The 18,871-nt window shown below is 41.6% G+C and overlaps 1 protein-coding gene across 1 annotated transcript in view; it reads left to right on the forward strand.

Annotated features, from left to right (window-relative positions):
• The window catches only part of LOC124615910 (zinc finger protein 442-like), a 363,598-nt gene that overhangs the window by 186,045 nt on the left and 158,682 nt on the right, over window positions 1–18,871 (forward strand). The window contains exon 8 of the mRNA XM_047144088.1: window positions 6,477–6,800. Within this exon, the coding sequence (XP_047000044.1) occupies window positions 6,477–6,800 (324 nt within the window). The remainder of the gene's footprint in view (window positions 1–6,476; window positions 6,801–18,871) is intronic.

Below are 18,871 nucleotides of genomic sequence, written 5' to 3' on the forward strand. Positions count from 1 at the left end.
AGCACATTTTTTATGTGACAGTCAGGTTACAGGTAGGCAATCTTGAAAGTAATTAGAACAGAACAGGATCATAATATACGTAAAAGTTTCCAGACTAGTAAAATTTGTTTGTTCATCAGAATGATAGAGGGATTTAAAACAGGGTATATGAGCTTATTGTATGTGTAGAAGCAAATTCTGAAGTGATAGATGTTCTTTGCCTTTATGAGCTTCCATGTAACCACAGGGTAACAGAGTTAAATATAAGGGATAAAAGACCAGCATCATTTTCATGCACAGTGAACATGGCAAAAGAAAGGAGTTGAAACATTTGTAAAAGTTTAATGCAGAGTAAAAAATATTGAAACATTTGCAACAATCAAACATAGTAGTATGTGCTTGTGTGTTGTTACTGCACAATACTTCAGTTGTAATTTAATAGGTAATATGCTGTGACTTCTTAACCACCTGACTACAAATAATGTACTGTCCAACACACAGTTTGGATTTTTGAAGGATTCCAGTGCTGAAAAGGCTATTTTCACATGTGGTGAATGCAGGTAGTTCATTAGATAATAAATTACGATTGCAGGTCTTTCTGTGATTTGTCAAAGGCATTTGGCTGCATGAACCACAACATCCTATGGTGTTATGTTATGTTATGTTATGTGGTTTATTCATCTCATTACATACAACTTTCAAATCATTTGATTTGATGTACAGGAGACATGTCAAGGTTTACAAAAGAAACTTTTTTTCACTTTTTTAAGAGAACTACAAAAGTTTACATTATATTTTACATTTCTAAGTTACAGCTACACATGTACATAAAATAATAAATGTATTACAATCCCTGTGTTCAGATTGTGAAGCTGTCCTCAATGAAATCATCGACAGAATAATAACACTTTTCCACCAGGAGAGTAAAGAGTAATCTTTTCAGTGAACCAATCTCCATTTTAAATATATTACTGCCTTTTATTTTATTGAAAATTTTTAACCCCATATACTCTGGCGTTTGGGCATAAAGTTTTAAACGATGTGTTGGAAGTTTGAAGTTATCTCTGTGGCGAGTGCTGTAGTTGTGGTCAAAACGGAAATTGTCTAGTGTATGTTGATTTCTATATAGGAACACCACCATCTCATATATGTAAAGTGAGGGGATAGATAGTACTTTTAAATTTTTTAACAGTGGTCGACAGGATTCCCGTTTTTTTGCAACACACATGTTTCTAATTACTTTCTTTTGTAATACTAGGAGCCTAGTGACATTTGCTGAATTTCCCCAGAAGATTATGCCATAACGAATAACTGACTCAAAGTAGCAGTGATAAACTATCTTTCTGGTATCTATGTTTGTGGCACCTGACAAAATACACATTGCAAATGCTAAGTTGTTCAGTTGATTTGCTAAGTAATCTATGTGTACCTTCCAATTTAAATTTTTGTCAAGATTTAGGCCTAAGAACTTCACGTGGTTTGCTTCTGTGATATCCTGATCATTGCAAGTTATCTTTATTTCACTCCTTTCTACTGATTTAGCTTCAAATTGCATCATTTTGGTTTTAGTTACATTTAGTTTTAGTCCATTTTGATAGAACCAAGATTCAAGTTTTTCTAAAGTGTTTTTGGCTTTTTCTGGAATATTTTCAGATACCTCACTTTCAATTAGAACTGATGTATCATCAGCAAATAAGACTGAATGAACATCAATAGCAAGTGGTAGGTCATTTACGTAAAAAAGAAACAGATAGGGACCCAATATCGAACCTTGTGGGACTCCTTGGGGAACTGTTTTCCAGTCTGATGAATAATTGGTTCCATTTGAAGTTAAAATTACTCTTTGTTTCCTACCTGACAGGTAAGAGCTAAACCATTTTAAAGCAGTGTCTCTGATTCCATACATCTGTAATTTGTGGAGGAGTAATGCATGGTTCACTGAATCAAAAGCTTTAGTCAGATCACAGAATATACCTGTGACCTTTCTACCTTTATCTAACGTGGAGCATATTTTTTGGATAAACTCATTTATAGCGTTCGCAGTGCTTTTACCCTGTTGGAATCCGAACTGGTTTTTAAAAATTATATCATTTACAGTAAGAAAGTTATTAATTTGTTTTGCTGCAATCTTTTCAAACACTTTAGAGAAGACCGGCAAGAGAGAGATAGGGCGGTAATTCCCCATATCTTCTGTCGATCCTTTCTTGAATAGAGGTTTGATCTCACCATATTTCAATACCTCTGGAAAGCATCCCTGTTCATAAGATTGATTTATAATAGTTGACAGTGGTTGGGAAATAATATCATACACATACTTGATTACAGATGTTGTTATTTCATCCCACCCATGTGAGGTTTTGTTTTTTAGAGACAATATTTCCTTTTCCACATCCCTTTGGGTTATTTTTTCAAATTGTTTAAAAGATGTGTTCTGGCTGTTTTCCAAATTTGTGATGCCCTGATAGAATGTCATATCCACATCCGATCTTACTACGTTTAGGAAGAATTCATTGAAACAACTTGACATCTGAACAGGGTTTACTATAATTTCATTTTCATGTCTAATTTTCAAAATCTCATGAATTTTTACTTTGGCTCCTAGTTCAGACTGAACAACTGACCACACTGCTTTTGTCTTATTTCTGTGTTCTCGTATGAATTTATTATTTGCCATTTTTTTAGCTGCCGCTACAACTTTCCTAAATACAGCTTTATACTGTTTGACATAAATGACAAAATCTGGATTTCTGTTTGATTTTAACTCATTGTGGAGCTCTCTCTTTCTGGCACTAGAGATCTTTATTCCTGTTGTAATCCATTTGAGTTTACCATTAACCTTCTTTTGCTTATATCTACGAGGAAATGATTCATTAAATACCTCTAAGAAACAATTTAAGAATTTGTCATAGTTAATCGAGCTTGAACTATTGTAGTCTACAGGCCAGCTTATTATACTTAATTTACTGCGGAATAAATCCATTTTACTTTTACTGAGATCCCTTTTTATACACACTTCTGGAGACTTTAGGTTATTTGCTTTTGGGAGCTCAATAAACAGAGCTGAGTGATCTGAAATACCCAAGTCTAAGCAGTATTTGTGCTTATTTCCACTGTCAAATATGTAGTTAGTAATAATATTATCAATGCAGGTCACTGATCTGCTGTTTTCCCTAGTGCCTTCAGAAAAATTTAGCTTGAAACCAGATTTCTGAATTAAGTCACGAAATTTTGTGGAATCATTGCTTTCAACTAAGACATTTAAGTTGAAGTCTGCTGCTATAACAACATTTTTCTTACTTTCTTTCTGGAGTTTTTCCAGGAGGCATTCGAATTTGGTTAAAAACACTTTTGTTACCGCACATCCAGGAATTCTGTAGATTGCTATAACCAATGTATTCAGATCACTCAGCTCTACAGAGCAACTTTCAAACACGCTCTCTTCGTTTAAATAATTAAAACTATCTCTTACTGTATAACTTATGGAAGAATTGACAAGAATGCAGGAGCCTCCACGAGATTTGCTTATTCTACAAAAGCTAGCAGCTACCTTAAAACTATTAATACTATTTAGTACTTTTATACTATCTTCTGTTAACCAGTGTTCATTTAGGCAGATTATTTTAATATTTACGGATTCTGAAAGCAGAATTTTTAGTTCGTCGATTTTTGAGAATTTACGATTTGGTAGTTCTGCCCCTAAGCCATTTATATTCAAGTGCATCAATAGATCATTTTTTCTTTTAGTTATTTCGCATGCATCCTTTGTTTGGTACCTAAACTTTTTATTTTCAGTTTGAATTTTTTCTTTGTCACTGATGATACTGCAAAAATGGTTCAAATCATATTTCACAAACAGGAAACAGAGGGTGGCAGTATGAGAGACCAGTCGTCATCAGATTGGGAAGTAGTTGCCTATGGTGTCCCACAAGGGTCCGTTTTAAGGAGTATTAGTAAATGGTTTATATCTAACCCACTGCCATTAAACTTTGGAAAGACTTACTACATGCTGGGCTGTTCTTGAGTACTGCTCAAGTTTTTGAGATCCGTACCAGGTCGGGTTGAAGGAAGACATTGAAGCAATGCAGAGGCGGGCTGCTAGGTTCGAACAACACATAAAGTGTTACAGAGTTGCTTCGAGAACTCAAATGGGAATCCCTGGAAGGAATGTGACATTCGTTTCAAGAAATACTATTGAGAAAACTTAAAGAACTGGAATTTGTAGCTGATTGCCAAAAGATTCTTCCGCCACTGACATACATTGTGTGTAAGGACCACAAAAATAAGAGAAATTAAGGCTCATACAGAGAAATTTAGACATGCGTTTTTCCCTTGTTCTTTTTGCGAGTGGAACAAGAAAGGAAATGATAGTAGTGGTACAGAGTACCCTCCGCCACTTTCTGTACAGTGGCTTGTGGAGTATAGATGTAGATGTAGATGCAGTTCAGAACATGAATGTATATAAAGTAGGAAGATGTCTGGATGAAAAAGGTATTAAAACTTAATAATTAATTCAGTTGGAACAAGCATGCCACAGAACATCTAAACAAGTCCTGATTTGCCATGCGTATCTCATCAGAAATAAGTGATGTAAAAATTAAAAAAAAAGCTGACACACTTTGCATACTTTCATTCCATAATGTGCTAGTGTCATATTTTGTGGTAACTCTTCAAGTCAGACAAAAGCCTGTTCCAGATACTGCTTCTCAGTATATTTAATGTTTAATGAGATACATTGTAAATAATATGTTCTTTTTTCCGACTGACAGATCCATTCACAAAATCAGTGTAAGGAATAAGAACAATGTACTAGTCTGGAAAGGGATTCATTTTTCAGGAATACTCGTTATCAATAACATACTAGCACATGTAAAAAGTTCAGCTACAAATAAAATTTAGCGTAAGAGAAGAGTGAAGGAATTCCTTGTGGCCAACTTCTTTTATTCCATCGACATGTTTCTAAACACAGATGATGTACTGTGTATACTACTACTACTACTACTACTACTACTACATTTTATTAATATCACGTCAAAAAAATCTGACATGTTCCACACCCACAAGGATCTCCTCAAAATCAATACATGAAACAGAGAGTTCATCTAATGTAATCTAATCATGACTGTGTACAAGGCTACTCTGATTATAGTTACTGCCGGGTTGCCTTCGGCAGTGACAGGAAACAAACCATTAGTGGCAAAAATTTCTCTGACTTTTAGAACTTCTACTGGCTTAGAACTAGAAACCTAGGGCTCACTAAAGTTGACCTATGTGTAGTATTTGTAAACACTATTTGAAGGTCAATGTCATTTTGAATTCTTCTTCTCTTTCCCTCTACCCCCTCTCCCTCCCCACCCCCCTCCCCTCCCCCTCCCCCTCCCCTCCCCCTCCTCCCTCACCTCCATCTCCCTCTCCCCCTCCCCTTTCCCATCCATCTCCTCCTCCCCCCTCCATCTCCCCCTTTCCCCTCCCCCTCCATCTCCCCCCTTTCCCCTCCCCCTCCATCTCCCCGTTTGCCCTCCCCCTCCATCTCCCCCTTTGCCCTCCCCCTCCATCTCCCCCCTTCCCCCTCCCCCTTCCCCTCCCCCTTCCCCCTCCTCCTCCATCTCTCTCCCCCCCTCCATCTCCTCCTCTCCCCTTCCCTCTCCATCTCTCTCTCCCCCTCCATCTCCCCCTCTCCCCCTCCCTCTCCATCTCTCCCGCGCTCTCACCCCCATTCCCTCTCTCCCTCCCCCTCTCCCTCTCCCTCTCCCTCTCTCTCTCCCCCCCTCTCCCTCTCCCCCCTCTCCCTCTCTCTCTCCCCCTCTCCCTCTCTCCCCCTCGCACACCCTCCCCCTCTCCCCCTCTCCCCCCCCTCTCCCCCCCCTCTCTCCCTCCCTCTCTCCCTCTCTCTCCCCCTACCACTCTCCCTCCCCCCTCCCCCTCCCCCTCCCCCCTCTCTTCCTCTGCCTCCCCCTCTCCCTCTCCCTCCCTGCTTGTGTCCCTCAACCCGTCCATCTCCCTCTCTCTGTTTCATGCAGTGTAAATGAAAGGTAGTTTATTACTATGCTAATGTAGAAGCAGATGCAAGTTGACCCTGTGAAACTGAGAATATTTAAATGACTCATAAAAATACTGTAAATGATGAGAAAACTTGAATTCCAGGAATAAGAAAGCTGGGTTGCACTTTAATTTGAAGGAATGCAATGAAATGCTAAGAAAAATGCAATATCTTGACTTCTTATTTGTTTTTAGTTTAATTTTGAAAATTGTTATTTAATTCTACTTTTCTCTCACTAGTTTTTTAATTTATTTCTGTGGTTTGTATGTTATGCAATTGCTTTTACTGCATCGTCATTATAAGTAGGTGTTCAGCACTATCTTAATTACATATTATACTGTTTTATGTTTACCTGCAAGTGCTTTTGTAAGGGAGTGATGGTGATACTGTTGGTTGTGCTTAACTTATGATAAGATATTACAAAAATTATATTCATTTGTTTTCATCTGATTTGCTTCAGAATATGCTTTCCAGTGTGGAATTCGCAGCAATTCAGGGTCCTGAAGTGCAATATACTGGCTGTGAAGTGGCTTTGGAAAATAGTACTGTTTGTCAAAATATTGTTATTGACTACACCAGTGATAGTATACAGTCAAATACTCTGGATAGTGTGAATGAAAGAGAAGATTCAAGAAAGACACAACCTGAAAATGTTGCAGTAAACAAAAAGACACATTTTAGTTCTTTATTGAATCCTAGACTACCACCCAAAAATTGTGGTGCTGAAGGAACACGCCAGGATCTCCATGTAAAGATGCAACCCCAGCAAAATTCAAAATCTATGGTAAATATAGTATTCTTCTCCTGCTTTATCATCCACATACTTTATTTGACTGATTTTTTTTTAACTGTAGTATGAATAGATGAATCTGTGGATGTTACACCTCATTTTACAGAGTTCTCGTGGTACGTAACTGCAAGAGTAGTAGAATGAAAACAATGCAAACAATTGAATGTGGCTTCATTCTTTTTAAGTCATATACACTAAAGTGCCAAAGAAACTGATATAGGCATGCATATTGAAATACAGAGATATGTAAACAGGGAGAATACGGCACTGCGATCAGCAACACATATGTAAGACAAAAAGTGTCTGGCGCAGTTGTCAGATTGGTTACTGCTGCTACAGTGACAGGTTATCAAGATTTAAGTGAGTTTGAATATGGTGTTATAGTCAGGGCATGAGCAACGGGACACAGCATTTCCGAGGTAGTGATGAAGTGGGGATTTTCCCTTATGCCCATTTCACAAGTATACCATGAATATCAGGAAAATGGTAAAACATCAAAACTCCAACATAGCTGCGGCCAGAGAAAGATCCTGCAAGAATGGGACCAACAATGACGGAAGAGAATCGTTCAACATGATAGAAGTGCAACCGTTCCACAGCAGATTGCTGCAGATTTCAATGCTGGGCCATCAACAAGTGTGAAGAGTATGAAGTATTCAATGAAACATCATCAATTTACACCTCGCCTGGGCCCGTCAACACCGACATTGGACTGTTGATGACTGGAAACATGTTGCCTGGTTGGACAAATCTCATTTCAAATTGTATCGAGTGGATAGATGTGTACAGGTATGGAGACAGCCTCATAAATCCATGGACCCTGCATGTCAGCAGGGGACTGTTCAAGCTGGTGGAGGCTCTGTAATGGTATGGGACATGTGCAGTTGGAGTGATATGGGACCCATGATACTTCTAGATATGACTCTTGTCAGGTGACACTTATGTAAGCATCCTGTCTGATCACCTGCATCCATTCTTGTCCATTGTGCATTCCGACAGATTTGGGCAATTCCAGCAGGTCAGTGCAACACCCCACATGTCCAGACTTGCTACAGAGTGGCTCCAGGAACACTCTTCTGAATTTAAATGCTTCCGTTAGCCACCAAATTCCCCAGACAACGTTATTGAACATACCTGGGATGCCTTGAATTATGCTATTCAGAAGAGATCTCCACCCCCTCTAGTCTTATGGATTTAACGACAGTCCTGCAGGATTCATGGTGTCAGTTCCCTGCAACACTACTTCAGACATTAGCTGAGTCATGTTGTGGCACGACTGCGTGCTCGTGGGGGCCCCACATGATGTTAGGCAGGTGTACCAGTTTCTTTGGCTCTTCAGTGTATAATAAAATGGAAATTATTGTGTGGAAGTGCATCTAACATTTAAAAATTTATGTCTTATGAAGAGGTGCCCACTTTATAACAACCTTCATTCCAAGCCTGTAGAAACTACAAGGATAAATATTGTGGGTTAACGATAAGGTAGTCAGGTTTGAAGTGGGTCATAATTTTTATTCCTTAAGATGTTAGGAAACATTGTGCGATTCTTAGCATGTAATTTTATTCTGTTTGTTTCTACTTCAGTGTTGTTCTTCCCTTCCTGTTTCATTGACAAGTTTAAAGAAATATGTTTTTGAGCTAGGTTTGAAGAAACTGCCGTGAGGCCACATCCGAGATGTGGAGGCAGCTTTGCCTGCAGCTATCGAGTGTGCAGGGTGCATTTGGAGTTTTTTGCAGCGGCATGATTGCACTAAAATCTTCTTGATTGGTGGAGCTAGCCATCGATAGCTCAAGGATCTTATTGGAATTGATGCGGCTTGAAAACCGAAAAGATTTTATCCCTTTCAGGGTGCAGTCATCTGCAAATTGTGGCTGATGTCAGCACCAACGACCCCTGTCACATGGGTTCTGAGGCCATCCTCAGCTTTTACAGGCTGCTGACCTCACACGAGGGGTGCAAGCAGAGCTCGCTATTTGCAGCATTGTTCCCAGAGTTCATCAGGTTCCTTTGGTTTGGAGCCGAGTGGAGGGTCTCAACCAGAGTGTTAGTCAACTCTGTGGCAGTCTTGGCTGCAGATTTCTAGACCTGCATTATTGTGTGGGGATTTGTAGGACTCTCCTTGATAGGTCAATAGTGCACAGTACAAAGGAAGCAGCTACTTGTGTAGCAGAGAACTTGCAGAGTGCACATGAGGATTTTTAGGGTAGACAGTAGTTTGAGGTTCTCTGATGAACACAGTTGATAAGCAGCAAGGGAAGTCACACTGGATTCAGTGTAAAGACACTTTAAATGTCAAACTTTTATCAGTAAAGTGTCGAACTATTCGTAATAAAGTTCCTAAATTCACTGCTCTTCAGGAAAGTTCCCACGCTCAAATCATTCCTGAGACCGAGAGCTGGGTGAAACCTAATGTGGAAAACTCTGAGATATTTAGTGAGTCATGGAATATATATCGGAAAGACAGATTAGAAGCCATGGGAGGGGGAGTGCTGATTGCTGTTGACAAAAATATTGTCTCTATTGAGGCCGAAGTTGTGTGTGACAGTGCAGTTACCTGACAAAATCAAACAATGGAAAATCCAGAATGGAATGTAACAACTTAATGAAAAGGATAGTTGCTACTCACCATATAGCAGAGATGCTGACTTGGAGAAACATTGTGAAGCTATCTAGTTGCATATAACAGTGTAGGTGAAATCAAGTTAATTGTTGGATGTTTTTATTGGGTGCCTGATTCCGCTGTGACAGTTCTAGTCATTCAAAAATAGTCTATAGTCAGTAGTGCGTAGATCATCCATTACTAGTTGGAGGTGACTTTAATCTGCCAAGTAGAGATAGGGATGCCTGTGGATTCATTGACGAGGAGTAGAGACAGACAGTCATGCAAAGTACTTTTGAACATGTTTGCTGAAAACTGTCTTGAGGAGCTAGCTCAGCAGCCCACCGCAATGGAAATATCTTAGACCTTGTAGCTATGAATAGGCTGGACCTTATCAACATTGTCAGTATGGAAACGAGGATTAGCGATTGTGATGTCATTGTAGCAACTATGAGTACAAAGTTAATAAATCAGCCAAGAGGGCTAGGAGAGTGGTCATGCTGTATAAAACAAATAGTAGTAGAATTATGGGGAGATTTTAAGCAGATTGTAAATTGTGGTCTGGCGAGCTATGTGCTTAGAAAATGGATGAGGGATGGAAAAGACCGATCATGGTTTTGACATATGTGAGATGCTGAGGAAGCAGAGGATGTTGCACTCATGGTTCAAAAGAGAATGAACAAATAATGACAAGCAAAGATTATTAGAGATTCGTGCATCAGTGAAAAGGTCTACAGACAAAGCAATATAACAGCTACCGCTATCATACCTTAGCAAAAGATGGGGCAGAGAATCTGAGAAAAATCTGGTCATATGTAAAACTGTAAGCTAGTATAAGGCCTCCATTCAGTCCCTTGTGGACCATCTGTTGTGGCTGTTGTAGGTAGCAAACCAAAAGCTGAAGTTTTAAATGTCATGTTCAAGAAATCGTTCACAAGGGAGAATTGTACAAACGTTCCATCATTTGACCAACAGACTGACTCCCATATGGACGAACATACTAATAAGCATTCCAGGCGTAAACAGCTGAAAGATTTGAAAGCAAATAAATCATGAGGTCCGGCTGGAATCCCACTTTGGTTTTACAAAGAGTACTCTACAGCATTGGCCCCTTACCTATCTTGCATTTATTGTGAATCTCTAACCCAGCACAAAGTTCCAGGCGACTGGAGAAAACCACAGGTGACTCTCATGTATAAGAAGGGTAAAAGAACGGACACACAAAATTACAGACCAAACTGCCTTACTTTAATTTGGTGCTGAATCCTTCAACATTTTCTCAGTTCGTCTGTAATAAACCTTCTTGAGACTGAGAAACTGATGTCCATGAATCAACATGGTTTTAGAAAGCATCACTCATGCGAAACTCACCTTGCCCTTTTTTCATGTGATATACTATGAACTATGGATGAAGAGCAACAGGCTCATTCCATATTTATAGTTTTCTGGAAAACATTTAACACAGTGCTCCATTGCAGACTGTTGATGAAGATATGAGCTTATGGAGTAAGTTCACAGATATGTGAGGGGTTTGAAGACTTCTTAAATAATAGAACCCCGTAGGTTGTCCTTGATGGTGAGTGTTCATGAAGACAAGGTTATCGTCAGGACTGCCCCCACGGAAGTGTGATAGGACCGCTGTAGCTCTCTATCCATAAATGATTTTGTGGATAGAGTGGGCAGCAATCTGTGGTTGTTTGCTGATGAGCTGTAGTGTACAGTAAGATGTCGAAGTTGCGTGACTGTAGGAAGATAAAAGACGACTTACACAAATTTTCTGGTTGGCAGCTAGCTCTAAATGCGGAAAAATGTAAGTTAATTCAGATTGGTAGGAAGAACAAACCTGTAATGTTCGGATACAGTAATATTAGTGTCCTGCTTGACTCAGTGATGCCATTTAAATACTTGGGCTAACATTGCAAAACGATATGCAATGGAACATACACATGAGAACTGTGCAGGGGAAGGCGAATGGCCGACTCCGGCTTATTGGGAGAATTTTAAGAAAGTGTGGTTCGCATGTAAAGGAGACTGTACATAGGGCTCAGGTGCAACCTATTCTTGAGTACTACTAGAGTGTTTCGGATCCTTACCAGGATGGATTGAGGGAGGACATTGAGGCAGCTCAGATGTAGGCTGCTAGATTTGTTACCGGTATGTTTGAACAACACCTAAGTGTTATGGAGATGCTTCAGGAACTCAAATGGGAATCCTTGTAGGGAATGTGACATTCTTTTGAGGAACATTATTGAAAAAATTTACAGAACCGGCATTTGAAGCTGATTGCTGAATGTTGATGGTTTTGAGAAAGCAACCAGCCAAAAATGTATTTTAAGTTCCTTAATTCAAAGAGTACCGTTACTGGTTTCGAATCATTACGATTCATCGTCAGATGGCTTTCATGCTTTCATGACCACATGTGTTTTGTTTTTTACTGATTAGTTACCCTAAAATATAAATAATACATAATTATAAGCATGTCAAAAAGATGGTTGAGTTACAGATTTGCATTGGGACGTGACTCGCATGAAATGTTGGTTTGGGGTACTTGTTTTCATAGTTTTCGTCCAGCAGACAACGTTTGTATCACTGCATTCACATAATTGCACACATAAACTTGCATAATTGAGCGCTTCAGGTTTGTCACTAAATGCATTTCTACCACATTTGTATCGTTGCACACGTAAATTTGTATCACTGAGCACTTCAGCTTAGTCACAGAACAGACTTTTAACATGCACCACATGTTTTGATAGATACATAGTGTTTGCAAACATATGAGTGTCAAAGATGCTATTATATATCGTAATATTACAAAGATGCTACATGTTCGGAAAAAGATCATATATTCACTTATGCAACTGAAACTTCTTTTACACTAGTACAGAGAGATTTTGATTTTGTGAATATTAGAGTGAATACTGCTACACTAATCACCTTCTTATATATATATATATATATATATATATATATATATATATATATATATATATATATATATATATATATATAAAAAAAACAAAGATGATGTGACTTACCAAATGAAAGTGCTGGCAGGTCGACAGACACACAAACAAACACAAACATACACACAAAATTCAAGCTTTCGCAACAAACTGTTGCCTCATCGGGAAGGAGAGGGAAAGACGAAAGGATGTGGGTTTTAAGGGAGAGGGTAAGGAGTCATTCCAATCCCGGGAGCGGAAAGACTTACCTTAGGGGGAAAAAAGGACGGGTATACACTCGCACACACACACATATCCATCCACACATACACAGACACAAGCAGACATATTTAAAGACAAAGAGTTTGGGCAGAGATGTCAGTCGAGGCAGAAGTGCAGAGGCAAAGATGTTGTTGAATGACAGGTGAGGTATGAGTGGCGGCAACTTGAAATTAGCGGAGATTGAGGCCTGGTGGATAACGGGAAGAGAGGATATATTGAAGAGCAAGTTCCCATCTCCGGAGTTCGGATAGGTTGGTGTTAGTGGGAAGTATCCAGATAACCCGGACGGTGTAACACTGTGCCAAGATGTGCTGGCCGTGCACCAAGGCATGTTTAGCCACAGGGTGATCCTCATTACCAACAAACACTGTCTGCCTGTGTCCATTCATGCGAATGGACAGTTTGTTGCTGGTCATTCCCACATAGAATGCGTCACAGTGTAGGCAGGTCAGTTGGTAGATCACGTGGGTGCTTTCACACGTGGCTCTGCCTTTGATCGTGTACACCTTCCGGGTTACAGGACTGGAGTAGGTGGTGGTGGGAGGGTGCATGGGACAGGTTTTACACCGGGGGCGGTTACAAGGGTAGGAGCCAGAGGGTAGGGAAGGTGGTTTGGGGATTTCATAGGGATGAACTAAGAGGTTACGAAGGTTAGGTGGACGGCGGAAAGACACTCTTGGTGGAGTGGGGAGGATTTCATGAAGGATGGATCTCATTTCTGGGCAGGATTTTAGGAAGTCGTATCCCTGCTGGAGAGCCACATTCAGAATCTGATCCAGTCCCGGAAAGTATCCTGTCACAAGTGGGGCACTTTTGTGGTTCTTCTGTGGGAGGTTCTGGGTTTGAGAGGATGAGGAAGTTGCTCTGGTTATTTGCTTCTGTACCAGGTCGGGAGGGTAGTTGCGGGATGCGAAAGCTGTTGTCAGGTTGTTGGTGTAATGCTTCAGGGATTCCGGACTGGAGCAGATTCGTTTGCCACGAAGACCTAGGCTGTAGGGAAGGGACCGTTTGATGTGGAGTGGGTGGCAGCTGTCGTAATGGAGGTACTGTTGCTTGTTGGTGGGTTTGATGTGGACGGACGTGTGAAGTTGGCCATTGGACAGGTGGAGGTCAACATCAAGGAAAGTGGCATGGGATTTGGAGTAGGACCAGGTGAATCTGATGGAACCAAAGGAGTTGAGGTTGGAGAGGAAATTCTGGAGTTCTTCTTCACTGTGAGTCCAGATCATGAAGATGTCATCAATAAATCTGTACCAAACTTTGGGTTGGCAGGCCTGGGTAACCAAGAAGGCTTCCTCTAAGCGACCCATGAATAGGTTGGCATACGAAGGGGCCATCCTGGTACCCATGGCTGTTCCCTTTAATTGCTGGTATGTCTGGCCTTCAAAAGTGAAGAAGTTGTGGGTCAGGATGAAGCTGGCTAAGGTAATGAGGAAAGAGGTTTTAGGTAGGGTGGCAGGTGATCGGGGTGAAAGGAAGTGCTCCATCGCAGCGAGGCCCTGGACGTGCGGGATATTTGTGTATAAGGAAGTGGCATCAATGGTTACAAGGATGGTTTCTGGGGGTAACGGATTGGGTAAGGATTCCAGGCGTTCGAGAAAGTGGTTGGTGTCTTTGATGAAGGATGGGAGACTGCACGTAATGGGTTGAAGGTGTTGATCTACGTAGGCAGAGATACGTTCTGTGGGGGCTTGGTAACCAGCTACAATGGGACGGCCAGGATGATTGGGTTTGTGAATTTTAGGAAGAAGGTAGAAGGTAGGGGTGCGGGGTGTCGGTGGGGTCAGGAGGTTGATGGAGTCAGGTGAAAGGTTTTGTAGGGGGCCTAAGGTTCTGAGGATTCCCTGAAGCTCCGCCTGGACATCAGGAATGGGATTACCTTGGCAAACTTTGTATGTGGTGTTGTCTGAAAGCTGACGCAGTCCCTCAGCCACATACTCCCGACGATCAAGTACCACAGTCGTGGAACCCTTGTCCGCCGGAAGAATGATGATGGACCGGTCAGCCTTCAGATCACGGATAGCCTGGGCTTCAGCAGTGGTGATGTTGGGAGTAGGATTAAGGTTTTTTAAGAAGGATTGAGAGGCAAGGCTGGAAGTCAGAAATTCCTGGAAGGTTTGGAGAGGGTGATTTTGAGGAAGAGGAGGTGGGTCCCGCTGTGACGGAGGACGGAACTGTTCCAGGCAGGGTTCAATTTGAATAGTGTCTTGGGGAGTTGGATCATTAGGGGTAGGATTAGGATCATTTTTCTTCGTGGCAAAGTGATACTTCCAGCAGAGAGTACGAGTGTAGGACAGTAAATCTTTGACGAGGGCTGTTTGGTTGAAAAAATATATATATATATATATATATATATATATATATATATATATATATATATCCTTACCGAACGAAAGCGAAAGCGCTGGCAGGTCGATAGACACACAAACATACACACAAAATTCAAGCTTTCGCAACAAACTGTTGCCTCATCAGGAAAGAGGGAAGGAGAGGGAAAGACGAAAGGAAGTGGGTTTTAAGGGAGAGGGTAAGGAGTCATTCCAATCCCGGGAGCGGAAAGACTTACCTTAGGGGGGAAAAAGGACAGGTATACATTCGCACACACACACATATCCATCCACACATACAGACACAAGCAGACATTTTTAAAGACAAAGAGTTTGGGCAGAGATGTTAGTCGAGGCGGAAGTGTTGAGGATCACCCTGTGGCTAAACATGCCTTGGTGCACAGCCAGCACATCTTGGCACAGTGTTACACCGTCCGGGTTATCTGGATACTTCCCACCAACACCAACCTATCCGAACTCCGGAGATGGGAACTTGCCCTTCAGTATATCCTCTCTTCTCGTTATCCGCCAGGCCTCAATCTCCGCTAATTTCAAGTTGCCGCCACTCATAACTCACCTGTCTTTCAACAACTTCTTTGCCTCTACACAATGCATTAACACCACTCCTTTTAATACATTTACACGTTTTTTCGAAATTTTCCCGAATTTCTCTGTCCTTTAACGTGTTTCAGCGGCAACACAACCACCTAACCTTCATGCACATCGCTGTCTACCAACCCAGGTTCACCACAGGATCAACTTAACCAACACTTTTTCGCCTTTTTTCATACCAGATCTCCAGTTACTTTCTAGTTCACCCTTATCTCTCCCCATATATTTTTGTCTTTCATTTTCATTTCAACCTCATGTTACACTTTCCACCTTCTAATACCATGTCACCCTCACAACACCCCCACAACGACCCCATTAAGTTTTATTTACATTCCCTCCGCAAACATGCCTTCACCCTAGCCAGATTACGCTCGCATATTTTATTTTCTCAGGCTTGTCTGTCATTTGGTATAACCCCCAAAGGCCTCACACTTAAAGTTCCCATCTCTGGCTGCAACCCTTCTTTCCATCAGTCCCTATACCAGTTCCAAACTGAACAATCCATTGCCCTCACCCACCTAATCCTTCACCTACACATCAACTCAGCCAATGAATACACCCGTCAACTCCTATCCCTAATAAAAGTCCTCAATCATTCCTCTCCCACATCCACACTGGCTATTCAGAGCATCCTCCTACAGGCCAACCGCAAATTAGAACAGCATGCCACCCTTCACCTCAAAAAACTATCCAATCTCCTGGTTTCCCACCTCCGGAAAGGCAACTCACTCACCCTTCACAACCTTTCCAGCAAACGTCAACCACCTCTCATTGCACACAAACCCAGTCTCTCCCATCTACTCAGTCTCCCACTTCCAGCTCCACTCCCTCCAAAACCTCAAAATTCCAGTCAACATAATCTGGAACCACAACACCCTAATTCAGTAGTTAACCTTTCCTCCAAACCTCTCTCCCAATCCGAAACCTCTGTCCTATCCAAAGGCCTCACCTTCAGCCCCACTCCCAGATTCAACCAAACAGCCCTCATCAAAGATTTACTGTCCTACACTCATACTCTCTGCTGGAAATATCACTTTGCCACGAAGAAAAATGATCCTAATCCTACTCCTAATGATCCAACTCCCCAAGACACTATCCAAATTGAACCCTGCCTGGAACAGTTCCGTCCTCCGTCACAGCGGGACCCACCTCCTCTTCCTCAAAATCACCCTCTCCAAACCTTCCAGGAATTTCTGACTTCCAGCCTTGCCTCTCAATCCTTCTTAAAAAACCTTAATCCTACTCCCAACATCACCACTGCTGAAGCCCAGGCTATCCGTGATCTGAAGGCTGACCGATCCATTGTCATTCTTCCGGCGGACAAGGGTTCCACGACCGTGGTACTTGATCGTCAGGAGTATGTGGCTGAGGGACTGCGTCCGCTTTCAGACAACACCACATACAAAGTTTGCCAAGGTAATCCCATTCCTGATGTCCAGGCGGAGCTTGAAGGAATCCTCAGAACCTTTGGCCACCTACAAAACCTTTCACCTGACTCCATCAACCTCCTGACCCCACCGACACCCCGCACCCCTACCTTCTACCTTCTTCCTAAAATTCACAAACCCAATCATCCCGGCCGCCCCATTGTAGCTGGTTACCAAGCCCCCACAGAATGTATCTCTTGGCTTGTGTCTGTATATATATTTGTGGATGGATATGTGTGTGTGAGCGAGTCTATTCCTGTCCTTTTTGCCCCCTAAGGTAAGTCTTTCCGCTCCTGGGATTGGAATGACTCCTTACCCTCTCCTTTAAAACCCACATCCTTTTGTCTTTCCCTCTCCTTCCCTCTTTCCTGACGAAGCAACCGTTGGTTGCGAAAGCTAGAATTTTGTGTGTATATTTGTGTTTGTTTGTGTGTCTATCGACGTGCCAGCACTTTCGTTTGGTAAATCACATTATCTTTGTTTTTAGATATATTTTTCCCACGTGGAATGCATCTCACAAAATAAGCATCAAACAAAAAAACTGCCAAGAACAAAACTTGTCTAGCTTGAAGGGGGAAACCAGACGGCACTATGGTTGGCCCGCTAGATGGCGCTGCCATAGGTCAAACGGGTATCAACTGTGTTTTTTTTTTTAATACATATTTGTGTAGTAAATACAGAAATATGAATGTTTTAGTTGGACCACTTTTTTCACTTTGTGATAGATGGTGCTGTAATATTCACAAACGTATAAGTACGTGGTATCACGAAACATTCTGCCAGTGCAGGCGGTATTTGCTTCATGATACATTACCTGTGTTAAAATGGACCATTTACCAATTGCGGAAAACGTCGCTGTCGTGTTGATGTATGGCTATTGTGATCAAAATGCCCAATGGGCATGTTCTATGTATGCTGCTCGGTATCCTGGACGACATCATCCAAGTGTCCGGACCGATCGCCAGATAGTTATGTTATTTAAGGAATCAGGAAGTGTTCAGCCACATGTGAAACATCAACCAAGACCTGCAACAAATGCTGATGCCCAAGTAGGTGTTTTATCTGCTGTCGCAGCTAATCCGCACATCAGTAGCAGACAAATTGCGTGAGAATCTGGAATCTCAAAAATGTCTGTGATAAGAATGCTACATAAACATTGACTGCACCCTCACCATATTTCTATGCACCAGGAATTGCATGGCGATGACTTTGAACTTTGTGTACAGTTGTGCCACTGGGCACAAGAGAAATTACGGGACGATGACAGATTTTTTGCATGCGTTCTGTTTAGCGACAAAGCGTCATTCACCAACAGCGGTAACGTAAACTGGCACAATATGCATTATTGGGCAACAGAAAATCCATGATGGCTGCGACAAGTGGAACATCACCAACCTTGATGGGTTAATATGTGGTGGGGCATTATGGGAGGAAGGATAATCGGCCCCCATTTTATCAATTGCAATCTAAATGGTGCAATGTATGCTGATTTCCTATGTAATGTTCTACTGATGTTACTACAAGATGTTTCACTGCATGACAGAATGACGATGTACCTCAACATGATGGATGACGGGCACATAGCTCGCGTGAGGTTGAAGTGATATTGAATAGCATATTTCATGACAGGTGGATTGGTCGTCGAAGTACCATACCATGCTGTGCTCTCTCAGTGCAAGAGGTGTCATGTACACGAAATATCTTGGTGATAGCGACAGCAAAGCCTTCGCAAAAATCTGTGAGGAGAAGCCGTATGGCCCTGACATTCAGATTACGAAACTAGAATGCATAGGACATGTTCAGAAAAGATTTGGCTCAAGGCTGAGAAAGCTTCTTAAAAAAAAAAAAAAAGAGACTTAGAGGAAAGGAACA

This window comes from Schistocerca americana, chromosome 5, assembly GCF_021461395.2.
Source record: "Schistocerca americana isolate TAMUIC-IGC-003095 chromosome 5, iqSchAmer2.1, whole genome shotgun sequence".
Lineage (NCBI taxonomy): Eukaryota > Metazoa > Arthropoda > Insecta > Orthoptera > Acrididae > Schistocerca > Schistocerca americana.